Source organism: Struthio camelus, chromosome 11 (assembly GCF_040807025.1).
Source record: "Struthio camelus isolate bStrCam1 chromosome 11, bStrCam1.hap1, whole genome shotgun sequence".
In the NCBI taxonomy this organism is placed as follows: domain Eukaryota; kingdom Metazoa; phylum Chordata; class Aves; order Struthioniformes; family Struthionidae; genus Struthio; species Struthio camelus.
The window spans coordinates 17,084,829-17,105,658 of NC_090952.1; the positions used below are offsets into that span (position 1 = coordinate 17,084,829).

General features: G+C 48.6%; 3 protein-coding genes across 7 annotated transcripts in view; all 3 read right to left on the reverse strand.

Moving 5' to 3' along the window:
- Nucleotides 1-1,391: 1,391 nt before the first annotated feature.
- On the reverse strand, nt 1,392-3,756 carry LOC138068777 (uncharacterized). The gene is made up of 5 exons (XM_068957375.1): nt 3,389-3,756; nt 3,117-3,270; nt 2,378-2,435; nt 2,081-2,256; nt 1,392-1,897 (listed from the first exon to the last, which is right to left on the reverse strand). Exons 1-5 carry the CDS (start codon nt 3,579-3,581, stop codon nt 1,813-1,815), a joined length of 666 nt encoding a protein of 221 aa, XP_068813476.1. The 5' UTR covers nt 3,582-3,756; the 3' UTR covers nt 1,392-1,812.
- Nucleotides 3,757-6,923: 3,167 nt separating this feature from the next.
- On the reverse strand, nt 6,924-9,291 carry LOC138068716 (uncharacterized). Its single transcript, XM_068956827.1, has 5 exons — nt 8,924-9,291; nt 8,649-8,802; nt 7,910-7,967; nt 7,613-7,788; nt 6,924-7,429 (listed from the first exon to the last, which is right to left on the reverse strand). The coding sequence occupies exons 1-5, from the start codon at nt 9,114-9,116 to the stop codon at nt 7,345-7,347; spliced, it is 666 nt and encodes a 221-aa protein (XP_068812928.1). The 5' UTR covers nt 9,117-9,291; the 3' UTR covers nt 6,924-7,344.
- Nucleotides 9,292-14,767: 5,476 nt separating this feature from the next.
- HDX (highly divergent homeobox) overlaps nt 14,768-20,830 on the reverse strand; it is a 55,887-nt gene continuing 49,824 nt past the window's right edge. For all 5 annotated transcript variants that reach the window (XM_068956822.1, XM_068956824.1, XM_068956821.1 and 2 more), the window contains one exon: nt 14,768-19,927. In XM_068956822.1, coding sequence (XP_068812923.1) covers nt 19,802-19,927 — 126 coding nt within the window. In that variant the 3' untranslated portion in view covers nt 14,768-19,801. The remainder of the gene's footprint in view (nt 19,928-20,830) is intronic.

Genomic DNA, 20,830 nt, shown 5'->3' on the forward strand with positions numbered 1-20,830 from the left:
TTGTGTGAGGCCTGGCTGCCCCAAGGAAGAGTGTGCGGAGCTGCTGGAGCAGAGCTGCGCGCAAAGGTTGTGCTGGAAGGCATCGAGCCCTGGAGTAGTAGAGGTTGGAAGGGCCACCTGGAGGCCACCGAGTGCAGTGGCCTGCCCAAAGCAGGTCTACTTAGACCGGCTGGCCTCGTGCAGTCGAGTCTCCAACTGCCTGAGTCTGGGAAAAGCTGGCGTTCCTTCTTCACGGCATTGCAGTCGCTGGACCGCGTGGAGACTAACAGAGGTGGAGCGTGCGCTTTCGGCTCTTTGATGGTGTGATGTGCGAGTTGGTGCAGGGAGCAACGAAGCCGCGACCTCCTTGTGGAGAGGCCCCGGTGGCGCGGACAAGCTCTGCGGCTTGGTCCTCCTTTTCTCCAAGGGGCCGGGCTCCCAAAGCATCTGTGCGAGTCACGTAAGAAATGTGACCCTTTTTGCCAGGAGATGCAGGAGCAGGGGCGCTGTGTGGGTTCAGCAGCTATTTTCGAAGCCCTGTGCAGGGGTCTTTGGTTATTCTGCCACCGTGTGGCTGAGAAAAGGCCGTGGGCCGAGGTTTCTGCAGTTGGGGATGAGAGCGCGATTCTCCGAGCAGGACCAGCCCAGCACGTCCCGGGGGGTCTCGCAAGGGCTGGCCGTGAGGTTTGGGCCTTGGCACAGCCTGCTGTCAGGGAAAGGGGCTTTGCAGCACTGGCCCCGCGGGCACGGTGGCGGAGTGCTGGGAAGGGACCCTGGGCTTGGCTTGGCGGAGCTGGGGCCCCTTTGGCAGCCGTGTGCGTGGGGGAGGGCACGGTGAGCGGCAGAGGAGGGCTGTCAGCCTGCCCGAGAGCTGCGCGCCACCGGGGCGCAGGCGGTGGCTGTGGCAGTGCGGTGGGCTTTGCTGCCCAGGCCGCGGGCCAGAGCACCCGCTGCCTTCGGCCCCAGAGCCATGGCGGGGCTCTGGCCGTGCCCCGCGCGGCTGCTGCCGAGGGGCCCTGAGGCTTGGCTGCCGGGACGCTCTCCAGCCCCGCGCTAGAAAGCCCTGGGAGGCGAGTGCTGCTCGCACGGCCGCGGGAGGTGCGGAGCACGGAAAGGCAGCCAGCTGTTGGCAGGGTCACGGTGCTTCCCCGCAATGGCAGGTGGGCACCGAGTGCAGCGTGCCTGGGAGCCAGTGCGAAAGCCCAGGGAGAAAGCGCCGGGCTGCCACGGTGTGGGGCTGTGACGGGCATCCCCTGCCCTCCCTGTCGCCGTGGCGTGATCCTGGCCAAAGCCAGGCTTGGGCCCAGCTGTGCTGGTGCTGGAGCGTGTGTGAGTGAGTGAGATGTGTGCCCCAAGGCCTGGGCGTGGGTGAGAGCAGCTCATTGAGAGGAAACACCACCCTCACACGGCGTGAGCTCTGCCTCCTCTTGACCTTTATTGCCCCCGTTGCCTCCCCGTGCTGGTGGCTGTGTGCGAGGAAGGCGCCGGCCCGAGACGGAGGAGCGCGGTGCGGGCAGGCGGGGAGGAGGGCCGGTGCGGTGGCCTGGTGTCGGGGCAGGCTCTTGCTTTGCGGGCGCGCGCTGGAGCAGGCGCTGGGGCTGGGCAGCGGCAGCAGGCTCTTTGCGTGTTGTCCGGCGGAGTCGTGGGTGTGCGAGCCGGTGAGTTTGTGGGCAAAGGGGCCGGTGCTTCGCCGGGGCTCTGCTGGGCTCTGGCTGACGTGTTTTGGAGGGCCAGCGTTGCTCTCGTTGTGCCTCAGCGGCTCTGATGCCCGTTTGCCAGAGAAGGGCCCCAAAGTCGGCGTCAGCGTGCCCAGCCGCCCGGCCTGCCGCCCGCTCAGGCCTCGTCGCTGGTGGGTGGTTCGGGTCCGTCTGAGCCAGGCGCGCCCGCGCTCGTGTTGTGCTCGTCCCGCTCTGTGGCGCTGAAAGGGAAGCAGTGGTTGCGTGCAGTAGCTTTCTGAAGGGAATATTGCCCAGCCGCAAAGGAAAGGGAGCGGGAGACTAGGTCTGTAAGCCCACAAAGAGGCCGCCAAAGCCCGCGTGCCCTTGAAAGGGGTGCAGGATAATCTGCCAAACGTGTCTTGTGCTTTTGCGGTGGTGCGTACCTGTCCAGAGAAGCGCTTCTGCTGAAGTCGTCCGAGTCCGGCGTAGGAGGCGGGGAGAGAAGAAAAAGGCCACCGTATGGACAGTCCTCGTCATCGTCCCAGGTGCTGCAGAGCTCTATGCTTGCTGTGCTCGGGGAAGCACACCTGGAGCAGGCACGCTGCAGGCTCGTGGGAAGCTGTGAATAATGACGACGCGTCAGGGGAGGAGCGTTATGTGGGTCCGAGTTTGACGAGGGGAAGGTTGGGAGGGACTCGCTCGGCTGGAGCGTTTTGTGCCGGAGGCAGAAGAGAACTCACCTGCTGGCAGTGGCCAAGGGTCTGCAGAGCGGATGCCTCGACGTCGTTCTCTGGAGACCTAGGAACGGCAGAGAGAGGTGTTACTTGTCCTTTGGAGCGGAAGACTAGCAGCGCGTTGCCTTTCCGTAGGCTAAAGCCAAGCCCTTTGCGCGTCCTAGTGGGGAACGCGTCCTTTGTCCCGTTTGCCAAGGAGAGCGCCTCCGAGACTAGCAGGGCTGGGAGTCTGTGGTCAGGTATGGCGCCTGTAGAAGGGGTGAAAGTGCCAGCGTGGGAGCTTTCTGGGAAGCCTTGACAGTACAGGGAGGCTGAAGGGGAGCACTTTGTGCAGCTGCGTAAAAGCCGCTTTGCAGTTGTGCTGTTCCTTCTGCCTGGCCACGAGAGCGGCAGGGCAAGAGAGGACGCCAGCGAAGGGCGCTAGCTAGTTGGATTTAACGTGTTTAAGAGTCATGCCTGGAAGTCCTTCAGCATCTGTATTTGGGGGCCTGTTGAGGGCAGCTGTAGGCTTCCCGGCCGCTCCGAGGGGTGGCCGAGACCTGGACGGAGGTGAGCCCTTGGCTGTGGCTTTGTGCCCATGTTTGTGCTGTCCGCCAGGTGTGGAGCAGGAGGTTCAGCGCTCCCAGGGAGTTGCCCTGGGTGGAGCCTGACTCATGCTGCGAGTGGCTAAAGCTAGGGACCTGCCCACGTGGGGAGCTGCTTTGCTACCTATCCCTTGGGAAGGGAGGTGACTTTTCAAAGTTACTTTTCTTTGCCGGTCTTGAGTCGGCAGGCAAGCCAAACGCAGCACGTGAAGACGACCACAGCAGCGATGAGCGTCAGAGTGTTTGCGACGATGATGATGGCGGTGTGATTTAGAACGCCCGGGTCATCCTCTTCAAAGCCGCTGAGGAAGGTTACTGCAAAATAACGGGCAGACAGGAGAGTTTATATGAAAGGTGCGTGCTGTGGTAGGTCAGAGAGAGGAGGAGGAGGGGGAGGCTGAAGAAAGAAGAGCCCCAGCAGAGCGGCACGTGCTTTTCTGTTGTGGGGACATGATTTCCCAGCACGGGCAGGATGCCGTGCGGTGTAGGAGTTGAGGGCCGGAGCACTGGGGAAAGAGTGCCGTCCTTCTCCTCTCCCCTCTGTTCCTTGTGGTGGAGTTGCTCCTGCTGTCCTGGCGTGTCCTTGCTGCAGTGGGAAGAAGGGGGAAGGAGGAGCCTGTTGTCATCAGCAAGACGGAGAAGTGCCGGGAGGAGGGTTGGCAGGTGCTTTTGTGTCCCCAGGGAGGGCAGCATGGGAGGGCGGCGCAGGCGGCTTTGGAAAGCCGCGTCTGTGCCCGAGAGCTCCTTCTAAAGCGTGCTCGGCTGTGAAAGGGACGCGTCTGTTCTCGCGGTGCCGGCAGGTGCTCCTAGGCGCCAGCGGAAGCGCTGGCTTCCCCCTGGAAATTCCTCCTTAGCGAATGTTAGTTGGGGGAGAGGAGGTTTTACGTTGGAGCGCGTACCTTCAGACGACGCTGAAGCCTCTCTTTCCTCCGGGATGGGGAAGGCTCGTGCGAAAGCACAAAGCCAGAGGCACACCAAGGCAGAGCAGCGAGCCATGTCTGCTGGTACTGCCAAAGCCGGGTGCGCAAATGAGGCGCGCCGGGCAAGGGGGGCCCTGGGTTGCCCTCGCAGTGCTGTGACATCACAGATGGGCGGAGAGACCTTCTGAAGGTGTCATGAGATCCTCACAACGGGCAGCTGAGCGTGCGCGCGGCCTGCTGGCTCCTTGCACCTGGCAGTGAACAACTGCGCTGTCGGTGCCGCCCGCTCGCTCTTCTCCTCTGCGCTTGTCCTTAGTGCTACTTCGTGGAGAGATGGTCTTTCACGGAGCCAGGCAGGCTGGGCAGATGAGCCTGCGCAGGGCCTGCCTAAGACTGGGGCGGGTGCAGAGAGCGAGGCTAGAAGGCCATTGGGCTCGGTGCGTTTCACGGCAGTAAAACAAGAACCGCAGTCAAAGAATAGCCCTGTAAGGGAGCGTATGAGTGGGTACCTCTCCTTTTTCCCCCGTGCCAGGCAAACGCTTCCCTTTCCCCAAAGAAACGGAGGCCGCGGTGACCCTCCCGTTCCTTCTCGAGCGGCCACGCTGCCCCGGCAAGGCAGTGACCCCCCGGCCGAGCCCGGCCCCTGCCCGCACAGAGGAGGCAGCAAAACAAGTCCGCCTGGAGCTTCCTGGGCTGTGAGGGAGCCTGTGGGGGAGCCTGTCCCCTGCTGACTCCCCGGGGAGTGCACAGCTGCATTCAGGGCCGCGTCTCTGGCAGGGGTGGGAAGCGAAGGGGAGCGTCTCCAGAGGGAATTGTAGCCTGTGGGGCTCGAGCGTGTCCCAGCATGCCTTCCGCCAGGGTGAAAAGGCCGCTTGGCTGTGCGGGCTGCTGCGCTCTCAGCACAGATTGCTAAGGGGAGTGTAAGTGAGAGCTATGTCGGGGGGCACCTTTACTGGTAGGAAGTCTTTGCACGTCAGGGGAGTCCAGTGGGGCCCTTTCCACCATCGCGTCCCTGTCTTGCGCCTGTGCGTGTGCTGTTGGCAGTCACGCGGGCTTTTGAGGAACAGTGCTGCGCGCACAGACAGTGCTTGCTGTGCCTCAAGAGAAATGGCTGTGGCACAGCAGGAGAGAAAGGAGCAGCTCCAGAGCTGTGCCTGGGGACACAGGCGGATGCTGCTTGTGCCGTGGTGCGTCCAGGGGAGGGCTGAAGGGTGAGCACCTTGTCTCTGGAGCAGGGTGCAACTGAACTGGGATGTGGGTAAGGCACAATTTTGTGGGCGTGGTGACATTTGGGGTGCAGGAAGTGGGTGTAGATGCATTTATGGCCTCCTCCTGGGATGTGTGCTGCCTGGTGGTGGGCGGTGGTGGGTTATTTTTCATGTTGCGATGGCTGGAAGGAGGTCTTGTTGGTCTGAGCACTTGGAGCGCTGGTGTGGAGGCGGTGTCTAGTGAAGACACGGTCAGCAGTTGGTTTGTTGCTTGTGGAGTTGCTGCTCGCATGAGGTGAGATGCTTGAGGGCAGAGAGGTGTTCTTGCAGACTGTGAGCGCAGGGCTTGGGCTTTTCGGCTGCTTTGTGTCACAAGCAGATACCCTGAGTCTCTCAGTTGCCCTCGGGTTGCAACGCAGCGTCAGTAGCAGTGTTGTCTGGGGAGCAGCTTGTGTGAGGCCTGGCTGCCCCAAGGAAGAGTGTGCGGAGCTGCTGGAGCAGAGCTGCGCGCAAAGGTTGTGCTGGAAGGCATCGAGCCCTGGAGTAGTAGAGGTTGGAAGGGCCACCTGGAGGCCACCGAGTGCAGTGGCCTGCCCAAAGCAGGTCTACTTAGACCGGCTGGCCTCGTGCAGTCGAGTCTCCAACTGCCTGAGTCTGGGAAAAGCTGGCGTTCCTTCTTCACGGCATTGCAGTCGCTGGACCGCGTGGAGACTAACAGAGGTGGAGCGTGCGCTTTCGGCTCTTTGATGGTGTGATGTGCGAGTTGGTGCAGGGAGCAACGAAGCCGCGACCTCCTTGTGGAGAGGCCCCGGTGGCGCGGACAAGCTCTGCGGCTTGGTCCTCCTTTTCTCCAAGGGGCCGGGCTCCCAAAGCATCTGTGCGAGTCACGTAAGAAATGTGACCCTTTTTGCCAGGAGATGCAGGAGCAGGGGCGCTGTGTGGGTTCAGCAGCTATTTTCGAAGCCCTGTGCAGGGGTCTTTGGTTATTCTGCCACCGTGTGGCTGAGAAAAGGCCGTGGGCCGAGGTTTCTGCAGTTGGGGATGAGAGCGCGATTCTCCGAGCAGGACCAGCCCAGCACGTCCCGGGGGGTCTCGCAAGGGCTGGCCGTGAGGTTTGGGCCTTGGCACAGCCTGCTGTCAGGGAAAGGGGCTTTGCAGCACTGGCCCCGCGGGCACGGTGGCGGAGTGCTGGGAAGGGACCCTGGGCTTGGCTTGGCGGAGCTGGGGCCCCTTTGGCAGCCGTGTGCGTGGGGGAGGGCACGGTGAGCGGCAGAGGAGGGCTGTCAGCCTGCCCGAGAGCTGCGCGCCACCGGGGCGCAGGCGGTGGCTGTGGCAGTGCGGTGGGCTTTGCTGCCCAGGCCGCGGGCCAGAGCACCCGCTGCCTTCGGCCCCAGAGCCATGGCGGGGCTCTGGCCGTGCCCCGCGCGGCTGCTGCCGAGGGGCCCTGAGGCTTGGCTGCCGGGACGCTCTCCAGCCCCGCGCTAGAAAGCCCTGGGAGGCGAGTGCTGCTCGCACGGCCGCGGGAGGTGCGGAGCACGGAAAGGCAGCCAGCTGTTGGCAGGGTCACGGTGCTTCCCCGCAATGGCAGGTGGGCACCGAGTGCAGCGTGCCTGGGAGCCAGTGCGAAAGCCCAGGGAGAAAGCGCCGGGCTGCCACGGTGTGGGGCTGTGACGGGCATCCCCTGCCCTCCCTGTCGCCGTGGCGTGATCCTGGCCAAAGCCAGGCTTGGGCCCAGCTGTGCTGGTGCTGGAGCGTGTGTGAGTGAGTGAGATGTGTGCCCCAAGGCCTGGGCGTGGGTGAGAGCAGCTCATTGAGAGGAAACACCACCCTCACACGGCGTGAGCTCTGCCTCCTCTTGACCTTTATTGCCCCCGTTGCCTCCCCGTGCTGGTGGCTGTGTGCGAGGAAGGCGCCGGCCCGAGACGGAGGAGCGCGGTGCGGGCAGGCGGGGAGGAGGGCCGGTGCGGTGGCCTGGTGTCGGGGCAGGCTCTTGCTTTGCGGGCGCGCGCTGGAGCAGGCGCTGGGGCTGGGCAGCGGCAGCAGGCTCTTTGCGTGTTGTCCGGCGGAGTCGTGGGTGTGCGAGCCGGTGAGTTTGTGGGCAAAGGGGCCGGTGCTTCGCCGGGGCTCTGCTGGGCTCTGGCTGACGTGTTTTGGAGGGCCAGCGTTGCTCTCGTTGTGCCTCAGCGGCTCTGATGCCCGTTTGCCAGAGAAGGGCCCCAAAGTCGGCGTCAGCGTGCCCAGCCGCCCGGCCTGCCGCCCGCTCAGGCCTCGTCGCTGGTGGGTGGTTCGGGTCCGTCTGAGCCAGGCGCGCCCGCGCTCGTGTTGTGCTCGTCCCGCTCTGTGGCGCTGAAAGGGAAGCAGTGGTTGCGTGCAGTAGCTTTCTGAAGGGAATATTGCCCAGCCGCAAAGGAAAGGGAGCGGGAGACTAGGTCTGTAAGCCCACAAAGAGGCCGCCAAAGCCCGCGTGCCCTTGAAAGGGGTGCAGGATAATCTGCCAAACGTGTCTTGTGCTTTTGCGGTGGTGCGTACCTGTCCAGAGAAGCGCTTCTGCTGAAGTCGTCCGAGTCCGGCGTAGGAGGCGGGGAGAGAAGAAAAAGGCCACCGTATGGACAGTCCTCGTCATCGTCCCAGGTGCTGCAGAGCTCTATGCTTGCTGTGCTCGGGGAAGCACACCTGGAGCAGGCACGCTGCAGGCTCGTGGGAAGCTGTGAATAATGACGACGCGTCAGGGGAGGAGCGTTATGTGGGTCCGAGTTTGACGAGGGGAAGGTTGGGAGGGACTCGCTCGGCTGGAGCGTTTTGTGCCGGAGGCAGAAGAGAACTCACCTGCTGGCAGTGGCCAAGGGTCTGCAGAGCGGATGCCTCGACGTCGTTCTCTGGAGACCTAGGAACGGCAGAGAGAGGTGTTACTTGTCCTTTGGAGCGGAAGACTAGCAGCACGTTGCCTTTCCGTAGGCTAAAGCCAAGCCCTTTGCGCGTCCTAGTGGGGAACGCGTCCTTTGTCCCGTTTGCCAAGGAGAGCGCCTCCGAGACTAGCAGGGCTGGGAGTCTGTGGTCAGGTATGGCGCCTGTAGAAGGGGTGAAAGTGCCAGCGTGGGAGCTTTCTGGGAAGCCTTGACAGTACAGGGAGGCTGAAGGGGAGCACTTTGTGCAGCTGCGTAAAAGCCGCTTTGCAGTTGTGCTGTTCCTTCTGCCTGGCCACGAGAGCGGCAGGGCAAGAGAGGACGCCAGCGAAGGGCGCTAGCTAGTTGGATTTAACGTGTTTAAGAGTCATGCCTGGAAGTCCTTCAGCATCTGTATTTGGGGGCCTGTTGAGGGCAGCTGTAGGCTTCCCGGCCGCTCCGAGGGGTGGCCGAGACCTGGACGGAGGTGAGCCCTTGGCTGTGGCTTTGTGCCCATGTTTGTGCTGTCCGCCAGGTGTGGAGCAGGAGGTTCAGCGCTCCCAGGGAGTTGCCCTGGGTGGAGCCTGACTCATGCTGCGAGTGGCTAAAGCTAGGGACCTGCCCACGTGGGGAGCTGCTTTGCTACCTATCCCTTGGGAAGGGAGGTGACTTTTCAAAGTTACTTTTCTTTGCCGGTCTTGAGTCGGCAGGCAAGCCAAACGCAGCACGTGAAGACGACCACAGCAGCGATGAGCGTCAGAGTGTTTGCGACGATGATGATGGCGGTGTGATTTAGAACGCCCGGGTCATCCTCTTCAAAGCCGCTGAGGAAGGTTACTGCAAAATAACGGGCAGACAGGAGAGTTTATATGAAAGGTGCGTGCTGTGGTAGGTCAGAGAGAGGAGGAGGAGGAGGGGGAGGCTGAAGAAAGAAGAGCCCCAGCAGAGCGGCACGTGCTTTTCTGTTGTGGGGACATGATTTCCCAGCACGGGCAGGATGCCGTGCGGTGTAGGAGTTGAGGGCCGGAGCACTGGGGAAAGAGTGCCGTCCTTCTCCTCTCCCCTCTGTTCCTTGTGGTGGAGTTGCTCCTGCTGTCCTGGCGTGTCCTTGCTGCAGTGGGAAGAAGGGGGAAGGAGGAGCCTGTTGTCATCAGCAAGACGGAGAAGTGCCGGGAGGAGGGTTGGCAGGTGCTTTTGTGTCCCCAGGGAGGGCAGCATGGGAGGGCGGCGCAGGCGGCTTTGGAAAGCCGCGTCTGTGCCCGAGAGCTCCTTCTAAAGCGTGCTCGGCTGTGAAAGGGACGCGTCTGTTCTCGCGGTGCCGGCAGGTGCTCCTAGGCGCCAGCGGAAGCGCTGGCTTCCCCCTGGAAATTCCTCCTTAGCGAATGTTAGTTGGGGGAGAGGAGGTTTTACGTTGGAGCGCGTACCTTCAGACGACGCTGAAGCCTCTCTTTCCTCCGGGATGGGGAAGGCTCGTGCGAAAGCACAAAGCCAGAGGCACACCAAGGCAGAGCAGCGAGCCATGTCTGCTGGTACTGCCAAAGCCGGGTGCGCAAATGAGGCGCGCCGGGCAAGGGGGGCCCTGGGTTGCCCTCGCAGTGCTGTGACATCACAGATGGGCGGAGAGACCTTCTGAAGGTGTCATGAGATCCTCACAACGGGCAGCTGAGCGTGCGCGCGGCCTGCTGGCTCCTTGCACCTGGCAGTGAACAACTGCGCTGTCGGTGCCGCCCGCTCGCTCTTCTCCTCTGCGCTTGTCCTTAGTGCTACTTCGTGGAGAGATGGTCTTTCACGGAGCCAGGCAGGCTGGGCAGATGAGCCTGCGCAGGGCCTGCCTAAGACTGGGGCGGGTGCAGAGAGCGAGGCTAGAAGGCCATTGGGCTCGGTGCGTTTCACGGCAGTAAAACAAGAACCGCAGTCAAAGAATAGCCCTGTAAGGGAGCGTGTGAGTGGGTACCTCTCCTTTTTCCCCCGTGCCAGGCAAACGCTTCCCTTTCCCCAAAGAGACGGAGGCCGCGGTGACCCTCCCGTTCCTTCTCGAGCGGCCACGCTGCCCCGGCAAGGCAGTGACCCCCCGGCCGAGCCCGGCCCCTGCCCGCACAGAGGAAGCAGCAAAACAAGTCCGGTTGGAGTTTCCAGTGCTGTTTACAAGCGCAGACAGGGAAGCATGCGACTCAGAATGGTGCAGCCCATAGAAGAGGGGTTTGTTCTGGGGTGTTCCCCACGAGTTAAGGAACCCCTTAATGTGGTGCACCACAGCCAGAGTCACCACACTGGGTTTGCCCTCCAGTGAACCCATGAGCCCTGAGCGAACCTAGGCAGCAACACACAAGTGACGCAGCAGTCTCACACTCTAAGCACCTAGGTACTGTGGAACTTTGCACTGAGTTAGCTGTTGAACATCCATACTGTTACCTGTTGAACATGCATACTGTTATCTGTTGACCCATCCTGTTGACCATATTGTTATCAGCTGAGGCCATAGGTTCTGTTGTGTAACTGTGGTCTGGCACGTTCGAATGAATAATAAGCTAAGCCCAGGAAGGATAAAAGAAAGCCAGCCACATACCTCTGTGTGGACTTGAACTCACCGTCAGCGGGCCTGCGGACCCAACAACCCACTCATCAGCTGTGACGCCCTTGATGCCAACTGCTGGGAAGAACATGAATCACCTTGGTTCATCTTGAGTGTGGTGAGAACAATCCAGGGAAAACTATACTAGAGGGGTGGCCCATAAGGACAAGGAAGGGTGAGAACAGTCATTGTACTGTGTATCCGTGGCTTAACCAGAGCTCTGCTATGTGTATTGTATTTTTAGTTCTTTACTATGTTTTTTAGCTTTGCTATACCTGTAGATTGTCTGGTGTTAATTGTTTAGTGTTGTGCCATGTCCGTCAGATGTGTAGAACCGCTTAGCTCTAATAAATTCTCCTACTTGATCAATGATGATCTCTCGAGTTCAGTGTGACTAACCTCGAATCCGAAAGAATTTCAGATGCCCCTCTATTGGCACATCACTGTGAACAAAACCACCTTGAATGAAATGGTGAATAGGCTACATCCTGCTAATGCAATATAGTCCTTGTCTCAAATAGGCCCAGTAGGAACCCATCCCACAACTTCCGCCAGTCTTCTGCAGAGAGGGGAAGCGTAGATTCCCTTAACCAGAGATGCTTTACACCATATTTCTTGCAGATATTTTCCTCTCAGCAGTCCTGGCCTTGAAATAAGTGTTAGAACTTTTCTCCTCGCTCCTTGTTTGAACAGCACATTTCCACACCACCAGCACTTGAGAGTCGCTTAGATACTGATTACGTTTGCTCAAGGGCCAAGCAGTCCTTCGTAGCACAGTTTCTGCCAGAATTCCATCGCCTGGTCAAACCAGTCACTGAATTCAATTTGAAGTTACAGGTAATGATATTTAGCTCTTGAGCATTTTCAAGCTCTTAAGTGCCAAGAAACAGTATCATGATTATCAATAACTTAAGTAGTTTTATGATAAACGTCACCTAAGTAGTTCGCCTGAGCTGTTAGTATTGTTGTATGTTAATTGCTTTGCTGATACCTAAATTCATTTTATGGAAATGGAGAAAAAAATTAAAGTGTCTTAAGGATACAGGGATGCAAGTTCTGTATATAATCCTGAACAGCCTCTCCATAAACTAGAAGTGATCTAAAATATTCCTAAGTCTTCCCAATAAACAGTAGGTCTCTTACAGCTTTTACTTTCTTCCCTACCAAAGATAGGCCTAGCTTTATTACTTCTAAGAACAGTGGTTACAACTGTATTCTAAATGAACAAGAAACTTTGAACAAGAAAATTGTTGAAATAAGTACATCGTCTCACAGGTTGCCACAGAAACTACAGTAGAGTTTATGTTGTTTTTCTGATTTATATTTTTTTTAATAAAGACAAAACTATACAAGCTACTGAGAACCTTACTTTGGTTAAAATAGTGTATTTTCTTTTTAAGAACATGAGCTGAATGGCAAACGATTCATTACAGTCAAGCATTAGGAAGCTACGGATTGCCAACAGTTCCCCACCGTTTGACTTGTATGTTACTACCATAATATTATCACCTGTTTTTAAATACTATTTAAATAATTGGCAAATTATTTTATTTTTGTTTGACATAAATGTATTGACTAGTTATATAGTGAAAAGTGAAGAATTAGGGAAGACAGAACATGGCTGCTCTGAAACCTAGCCCTGACATTAACTTAGTTCTTGCATACTTGGAACAGCAGAAATGACACGTGTTCTTCTCTTCTTCACCGTCACAGCACGGTGAAGAAAATTTATCTGAAGATAAATTTTTTTCTAAATAATTGTGACTCCAGCAGCTCCCAACATAATTGACATCTATAAATGGAAGCCTTTTCTATCACAAAATTGCAAAACGATTGAATGGGTATACCTTATAAAATAATGATTCCTAACACACCCCTCTTCATCTTCAAAACACATATCTAAGCATACAAAATTTCTATCGCTCTTAAGGACTAAATGGAAGAATACAGTCTCTAGTTTTATACACATTAATTTTTATAATACAATAATAAATACAGAAACTGAGAACTTCATATAGGAAAAGGAGTTAGTTAACCTTTATTTAATTTCTCCATAGTCCCAAGCTTGACAGACGTAGAAAAATATTCTGGAAGTCTAGTAGACAAATTTACCAGTGCTAAATAGCCCTTTACTCTGACCATTTGGGCCATTCTAGATACATTTGTACAAGCATTATTTCATTTTTTTTTAATGAAAGGTTTTGCCAAACTATAAACAATAAGCTACAGAGAAAAAATCTTGAACCACCAAAGCATGCACATGAAGATATCTTCCAAAACTTTAAAATTTAAAAAAAAGAGAACAAAACAACCTTGACACACATTAGAGGAGGAAACAATTTACAATAATTTTAGGGAAAAAATAATTAACTAAAGGCAACTCAAAGCAAATTTGTAAACTATCTGTGGATAAGTTAAAATATCTATGGCACAAATTTTCACAAAAAATTAAGGCAAGACCAATATTTTATATAAAAATAGCTGACAGGCTTCTAAAGGAGGAAATAAGCATTTCTCATGATGACTCTGTTAATGCAAGATTATAAATACCCTTATATATACAGACAAAAAAAAAAAAATCAATACAAACGTATGGAACATTTCACTAGGCATCCATCTTTCAAATAAGCCAAGATTGGTATGTCCTGGCCTATACTGGAGGTACTTCAAGATTTATAGTAGTTTCCTTGCTACACATACTGATACAAATAATAAAAATGCAATATAAATATTGATTTTCACAGAGAAATTCAGTAACACACTCAGGTTACAAAGCTTGCCAAACTGGCCCAGAAATAAATCATACTAGTTTCAAGACAGATTATTATCTTATGCTCTGTAGGTTAATGAAAACATCCAATGTATACAATAATGTTTAAACTTCCAGAAAATCATTTTTTAATCAAACTGATGCCCTTAAGAGTAACTGAAATGGAAATTATCATAGCTGAAGACTCATTATCTCTTCATCAACACAGCAGTTTATATGCCAAGATTACTTAGAAATATCTTTGTTATGGGCATTTTGATGTATTTTCAAGCTAAAACTTACCAGTTTTGTAAAGAGTTAATCTATAATCAATATTTATATTGATGTATTTAATTTCAAAACTACATAATCAAATAGTAAGACTTACAAAAATGAGAGAAAAGCAAATCTATTTTAGAAGAATTACATTAAGATTTTAAGTGAAAATACTTTTGAAGATGCTAATATGATGATCAAGTTCAGTTTATCTGTGCACATTATGAATATGCATGTGGAATGTTCACACATTCTCAGTAATTCTTAGAAATAATCATAGCAGTTACATGATTTCTATTAGAGAGTACAATTTATCCCCACAGTCGATTTGTCATGACTTTATTATAAACTTTACTTCACAAAATTTGAAAATAAAATGGAAGTTGTTGTCTAAGGTGAAGAAATTTTTCAGTTTATTTTCACATTTTTGAATATCCCTCTGCCCCCAAATCATCCGCCCCCCACCAACCCCCAACTGAAACGCCTGATTGAACTTCAGTCCTTCCCTGCATCTGTTTGAACAGGTTTGTAGAGTCTACAAACCCTCCCAATTTCAGCCCTCCCAATTTCAACCCTCCACATTTCGTAGCAAGAGATGTGATGGGGGAAAACTATAGGGACTTTTTTTCTCTTAGACATGAACTTTACTACAAAATAGGGTCTACATTTTCATTTAAACCTTAGTTTGCTATTGAGTCATTTTAATTTAATGCTTGCTTATAAGCGCATCAAAATTGTTCCTATAAAGTCTCTACACGTATTATGTAAAAAACAAAAGGTGAAGGAAAAGCTGAAACAAAAATATGAGGACATATTTATGAAATGCATTAACTCTTGGAAAATGTGAAATCCTGTCCCTTTTTGTTGCTTTGCTGAGACTCATTATTCGACTCCTCTCTCTCATAGAAGTTAATGTGTTGTACTGAGAAATGTTAGGACAATCCTTTAGTACCAGAGTTTTTCTGATATCCATTATTACAATAGTTGTACCAGAATAGCACAGCTAGCCCATTTACCACCACTTCACCCTTGAGCCTAGTAATATTTATCACCCTTAACATGTGCTATTCTTTCCTCCCCAATATCATATCTTTATTTAGTTCCTTATCAATAGTTTGTGTTTTTAAGAGAAATACATAAAATAAAAAAAAAAAACTGAACGTATCACAATCTTAACTAAAAAATAAGCACAAAATTGAAGAATGTGTATTGGAAATAATTTATTGCCTATAAAAACAGTAAAAAATGTTAAAGTTCACATTTTTGTGTGGTTTTAAAGGTGGTGTTACGTTTCAGAGGTAGTGTGTGTAAAGTTTAATACAGAATTTGAAAAGAATTATTCACTTAGTTCAGTAATACAGTATAATGCTCACTATAGCCAAAGCACTGACCTGAAACCATTTTCTTCACAGGAACATTCTTAAGAATCTGTCTTGAAGATGATGGCTTATTTGTTTAAAAACAACAACCACCACCACATGCCAAAGTTTCTTCTCTTTTTGTTGTCTTCTGAGCAAAATGCCAGCTGCTGGCTTACAGAGAAAAATACTTTTTAGTCAGAATAAAACCCTATTCTGCCTGCCATGGAAAGAACCAATTTTATAGTATCACTATTTTTTTTTTTTTTTTGGCTCATAACTTAAGATTTAACATTTGACCACTGTGCTGAAATATGGATTGGGCAGACAAGTCAAACACCATAAAACAGCTTCATTTTTTCCCCTAAAACTAGCTAGAGTTTTCTCACAAACCATTGATCAGGCATCCCACAACTGATCAACTTACTAATTGTTACTAAGATTTTGTGCAGAAAAAGCACAGTCTTGAAACGGAAGTTGAATATTGGAGATCTGCCAGTCCCTATTACGTGTAAAGCAGCCTCATACTCCAGTGGCTGACCTGAAGGATCTGGGCAGTAGGACTGGAGGTAGTAAATTAAACTTTTGGTTGTAACATTACAAGTTATTAATTCATGTTTCAGATATTCTGTTTAGCATTCCATTTACGCACATTATTTTGTTTCCTTATTTTATCAATATCCTGAGACCAACAGTCAGCTATAACTAAGTACCTATAGAAAAGTTAGTGCTGTTCAATGTTTTCTTTTTAATGTTATTAATACAGTAGTGCAATAGAGATCCAAAATTAGATAGTTGATCAATTTTAAGCAGTGATTTCCACAACAAAGATGTTCATGATACTGTTGGTTTGTTCTGTCATTCATTCCAACTGTAAAACCACAACAGTAGATATCACTGTCTCCACTTGGTGAACAGACTTGATGAGCTGCTTCCCAATTTAAGATAAAAATATAAGCTAATACATTCCTTTTTTGCTCAGAGGACTGCAAAGCCCAGGATCTGCTTGTCATTTTGAGAATTTTTATTGCCTTAGTGAAAAACATGCTTAGAAAGATTAAAGTGCGGTGCTGCTCTGAGAGCCAAGTACTCAAGAAAACTGACACTTGTATAGCGCATCTGTTCTTCACGTACTTTTAAAAATCAAATCTGCCAAAATTTACCTATTAGAATATTTACTATTACTCACTCCTGTTAGAGCTACAGGCTTGACACAAGTATCATCTGCAGGAAAATGAAGAGAGGCATAGCTTCAGGAAACAGCTTTCTTAAGTATCAGCAAGCTTGCTAGCATCAAAGAGTTTCATTGCTCCCAAAGGGGAGAGAGCATCCTCTTTCTGTTTTAAAGTGTCTGTTCTGAACTACTTTTTTCCGCTTTGGTGTCTTCAGAAAGACATACTTAATCATTCATATTCCAATAGACGCATTAGGAATAAACAGCGCCTGGGAAGTCATCCTTCATGGACAAAGCAAGTCAGAGTCTTAGCAGAAAGATGATAAAAGTGTCAATACCTGGCACTTCTGCTGTAGCGGTTATTTAAATTACTGATCCAAAATAGTGAAATAGCAAGGAGCCTTATTTCTTTCATGGTAACACAGCACAGTATTAACCTTATCTGTCATGGAAAGTCTATGCAAATGATGAATTAGCATTTGATGGGTGCTTTTTTTTTTAAATCCTCCTGTGAACAGAGGAAATAATCATAGACCAAAACCCTAAATATGTCAAATACCATGATAGCCACCACTGTCACCTTCCATCATCTGGAGAACTTTCAGAATTTCATCTGGAAATTAGTATCCTGGTGATGCTTATTAGAATTCGGTGAGTCTCAGTATAGTTACTGTGACACAATTTTAAAGAAATATGGCAACAAAACCAAATGCTCTCATATTGTCCTAAGGTCCAGTTAAACCGATACGAGTTACATGGATTTGGATGGAAACTGCAAACTTGATTAGCATATTTAGTTGTCTGTTGGGAAACAAACAAACCAAAAAAGCCTTAAATTACAAAGCCATGAGCTACATGTGTGGTGCTAGTCTGAAGTGCAATATTTAGATATGTATTTTCACAACTTCAGGATGCTTAACTGCTGTTATGATACACAGTCTATAAGCAAGTGTGCTGATTTTCAGCCTCTGTACTGGAAAACTGTTGTTGCTGCAACATTTTAAATAGCGAGCAATGGTAATGAATCAAGTTTTTTTTTTGTTTTACGTATGACAGGAAGTATATTCTAAAATTAAGAATAAAAACACAGAACAACTGTATAGTATTATCTGATACAGCATTTTGTTATATAGGAGCGTAATTTATACTCTTTGTTCCTGAATATTCTGTAGTATTATCAAATGTTTCAGGGTATGCAGACATGACTACTTTACTATGTGTTTTGTCTTGTAACCCTACCATGAGAAAAGGACCAAAGAAAAACATGCTCAAGCTGCAATTCATATGGAGGATTCCAGCTTCCTTGAGCAAAGGGACTCTTATATAGTTGTTTAAATCTCATGGTGGTTCATTCAAAGTGAATCCATTCAATTTGTTTGTATATCAAGTAAAAGCAAGACAGAACAAAAAATGAATTATCATCAACAATGACAATTCTCTTGTAAAAAGGTGAGAATTGCAGCAACTTAACTGACCATGAAATCAAGAGCTCTCTATTAAGAGTACCTTGCCTTTTGTCACAAAAATTTAAGTGGAAGCAACAGGAAAATAGGATCTGAATAGTAGGAAGTCACAGTACTTTTTTTTTTTTTTAAATTTCAGCAATGATTTTTTCAGAGACGGTGCAGAGTTGCAGTTGAGCTCTAGCTTACATTGGAGGGATAGTACTGTGATCTTTGCTCACAAACCTTAAGTAATTTTAGATTGGCGGTCATTTCAACAGGCATGTAAAATACTGCTCTCCCTCTGAATAAGGATGCGTCTGCCAGTCAGAATGTGACATTACAGCTAAGGTATTGAGAGATGAGGAACCACTTACATACTGGTTACACAAAGTGCTGTTTCTATCTCTTCAGATTCTATTTTGAGTTTTAATGCCCTAGCCTCATAACACAGCCCCAACAGTTTGTTTTCTGTAGGGCTACTCTGTAGAATACGTGGGAAGACTTTTTGCAGACTACAAATTAACTGAATTGTGCAGTAATTAGGAACAGTGGAAAAAAAATTATTTTTAATACAGCTTTTAAAATCATTACTATCCTTTGTGCAGCCGACATTTAACAATGTTGTTAAAAGCTCCCCATGCCCAAGGACAACACAGAAACACAGGGGGAAAAAAAAAGAAAGAAAAAGCTCACTATAAATAATAAAAAAGAAAGAATTGCAAAAGCAATTAGGGAGGAACAGAACAGAAAGAGTGAAATAAAGTCATTAGTGAACATCAGATCACTATTAAAGTACTTTTTTTTTTCTTTGATTTTTGGGTTCCCCCCTCCTAACACACTGAACTTTCTCAGCTACACCCTGGACTTCCTTTTTTTTTTTTTTTTTTTTTTTTAAAAAGGATGTTTTTGTTCAAATAGACTCAGAATAGTCCCACTGAAATTAATGGGATTACTTACTGTACTACATGAATAACAATTCACCAGAGTAAATTATTACTTGATATAAAATGGAAAGATCAGGCTTAATACAAGATTCCAAGAGTATCTGTTGCAAAAATGCTTGCTGAGGAATATTCAGATTAGAAGTTATAAAGCATTAATAATATGGGCATACACCTACATGCCCTACTAAATTTATCTGAATGTGCCTGCATATCTATTTATTCAGATGAGTAAGGGGATTCAATGTGAACAACAGCTGGGAAAGAATAAATTCATTTCAGCCCCTGGCTGCAATTAAGCTCACAGTTCAAAAATGACAATTGTATTACAGTTTTCGCCAAAAAAATTTGTCAGATGGAGCTGCTTCCAAAACAGGTCACATTTGGAAGATTTTTCAAAGCTCAATTTGAAACACCCTAAAACACTTCGGGATACAATGACAGCTGTGGCTTTATGACACTGTATTGCTAAAACTGGAGAAAAGTTTATGGAAAAATACTTAACTGATACTTAAAACTTACTGAACAGAACTTTAGCATTCAGACTTTGACAAATAAAAACTGTAACTACATTCATAAAACTCTAAATAGTAGCGTAAACATATGTAATCCCATTGCTATGGTGAAAATATCAGAAAGTCACGCTCTGCAGCTATCGAGCTTACAGTATGAATCTAATTTGGTACAAAACTTAATGATGTCTCTGTATATTAATAATTTATTGATGATAATTCAAATTATTTGGTTAGCCTTTCAAAGTTTTTTCACTTATTTTGGTCAGAAAACAGAAGATTCAACAATTTGCAGTTACATAAGGAAAAGCACTTTAGTTTAATTTCAGATTTCCAAAGGGGTTCAAGGACAATTCATAAAAAGCCCATTTTCCTATCTGGATTCCCAATTTTTAGTCCACCTACCTGAGCGAGAACTGAGGAGGGTGAATCTACAATAAACAGGACCAGTGAGTTTCATATAGCAAGCAACTCAGAAAAATTACCTAGGTGTATAACAGGACATGTGTTTTCCATTCTTAGACCGCTGCTCAAAAAGACTGCGCTACAGAGCAAGAGTTATTCTGGAAAGTCAGAAGTTATCCTGCTAAAAATGAAACCTTTCCTCACACAGTTCTTTCATTTACCACAACCAACATTCCAAATTTTTGTCATTGCAAACTGCAGCCATTACATATGACAGTCATCCTTCAGCAAGGTCTGCTTCACCTTGGGCTTTTTTTGTTTTTTGACTGAAGAACACTGGATAACAAAAAGCTGTTCTCAAAACCTACATGTTAGGCAGTCTTTTTTTTCCTTGTCAATAAAAATCACAAACTGTCTGAGGCATTTTTCTCCGATAAAGACGACAAACTGAATGAGGTATCATCAGGCTCTGGGGATGCATGATTGAAATCCATTTCTTCTAATTCAGGAGGTAAGTCTGACAGCAGTGCCTATAATTAAAAAGTATTAAAATACAGTACTTAACTATATGTTTTTTGTCAACGTTCAAATGTCTTTGTAAAGTGAATGAACGTTCTTGAGCTTTTTAATCAGTGCTGATATAGAATGAGTAAAAAGAGAAGGGGTCAGTACTGATAGATATTGAAAGGATAAACATACTGTCCAATATGAAGTATCTTAAAACAATCTCCAGCGTTCCCTAAGTTATGCTGGATGTGGTTCAAAACATTTTTCCCCACAAACTGGACAAAACAATGTTCTATATTCATTTATTTTACTCAAGTTTTTTTTAACATGCAAAAGCTTTTATATATGTATAATTTATAGAACACTGAGTGTGCCGGAGATAAAGACTAGATTCTGCACACAAGATTAAAATTTTAAGTTGTTTTATTAAATTTTACCTCAAAGACTAAGTTTCCTCCTTTATATTCAGTTCATGTGGTTTTATGAAGAACAGTTTATGAAAGAACAACTTTAAGCCAAATTTAGGTTGAATATAAAATGCTCTAAGTTTCTTTATTACAGTTTATAGTTCCTAGTTTTAACATGTGGCAAACTGCAGATCGTAAAGGTGAAAGGCGAGGGGAAAAGCAACAAAACCCCTTCCCAAATAAAGCAAAAAACATTATTCACACAAGACATAATCCAACCAAATATTAAACAAATGCTAACAACTTGAAGTTCTTTAAAAGGGCAGCTACGTATTAAAGGCAGTGTACTAAAACTGAAGAAACCTGGCTTTTATTCCTAGAGCTGTCTTAGGCCTTACAACAGACAAGTCAAATGCCTTCAGTGTACACTGCTGCATTGGTTCCTCCTTTGTAAAGGTAACATTTTTAATATGCTGTTTGTTTAGACTGCAAGATCTTTTGTTTAAAGTTCAACTTTTC

Excerpts from the sequence above, each read along its gene's own strand:
- LOC138068777 (XM_068957375.1), bottom strand. The coding sequence starts at position 3,581 with ATGACAACAGGCTCCTCCTTCCCCCTTCTTCCCACTGCAGCAAGGACA. Across the intron at positions 3,271-3,388 it reads CATGTCCCCACAACAGAAAA|TAACCTTCCTCAGCGGCTTT; the intron begins GCACGTGCCGCT and ends GTTATTTTGCAG. Across the intron at positions 1,898-2,080 it reads AGAAGCGCTTCTCTGGACAG|CGCCACAGAGCGGGACGAGC; the intron begins GTACGCACCACC and ends CTTCCCTTTCAG.
- LOC138068716 (XM_068956827.1), bottom strand. The coding sequence starts at position 9,116 with ATGACAACAGGCTCCTCCTTCCCCCTTCTTCCCACTGCAGCAAGGACA. Across the intron at positions 7,968-8,648 it reads CTCAAGACCGGCAAAGAAAA|GTCTCCAGAGAACGACGTCG; the intron begins GTAACTTTGAAA and ends TGCCGTTCCTAG. Across the intron at positions 7,789-7,909 it reads CCCTTGGCCACTGCCAGCAG|CTTCCCACGAGCCTGCAGCG; the intron begins GTGAGTTCTCTT and ends CATTATTCACAG.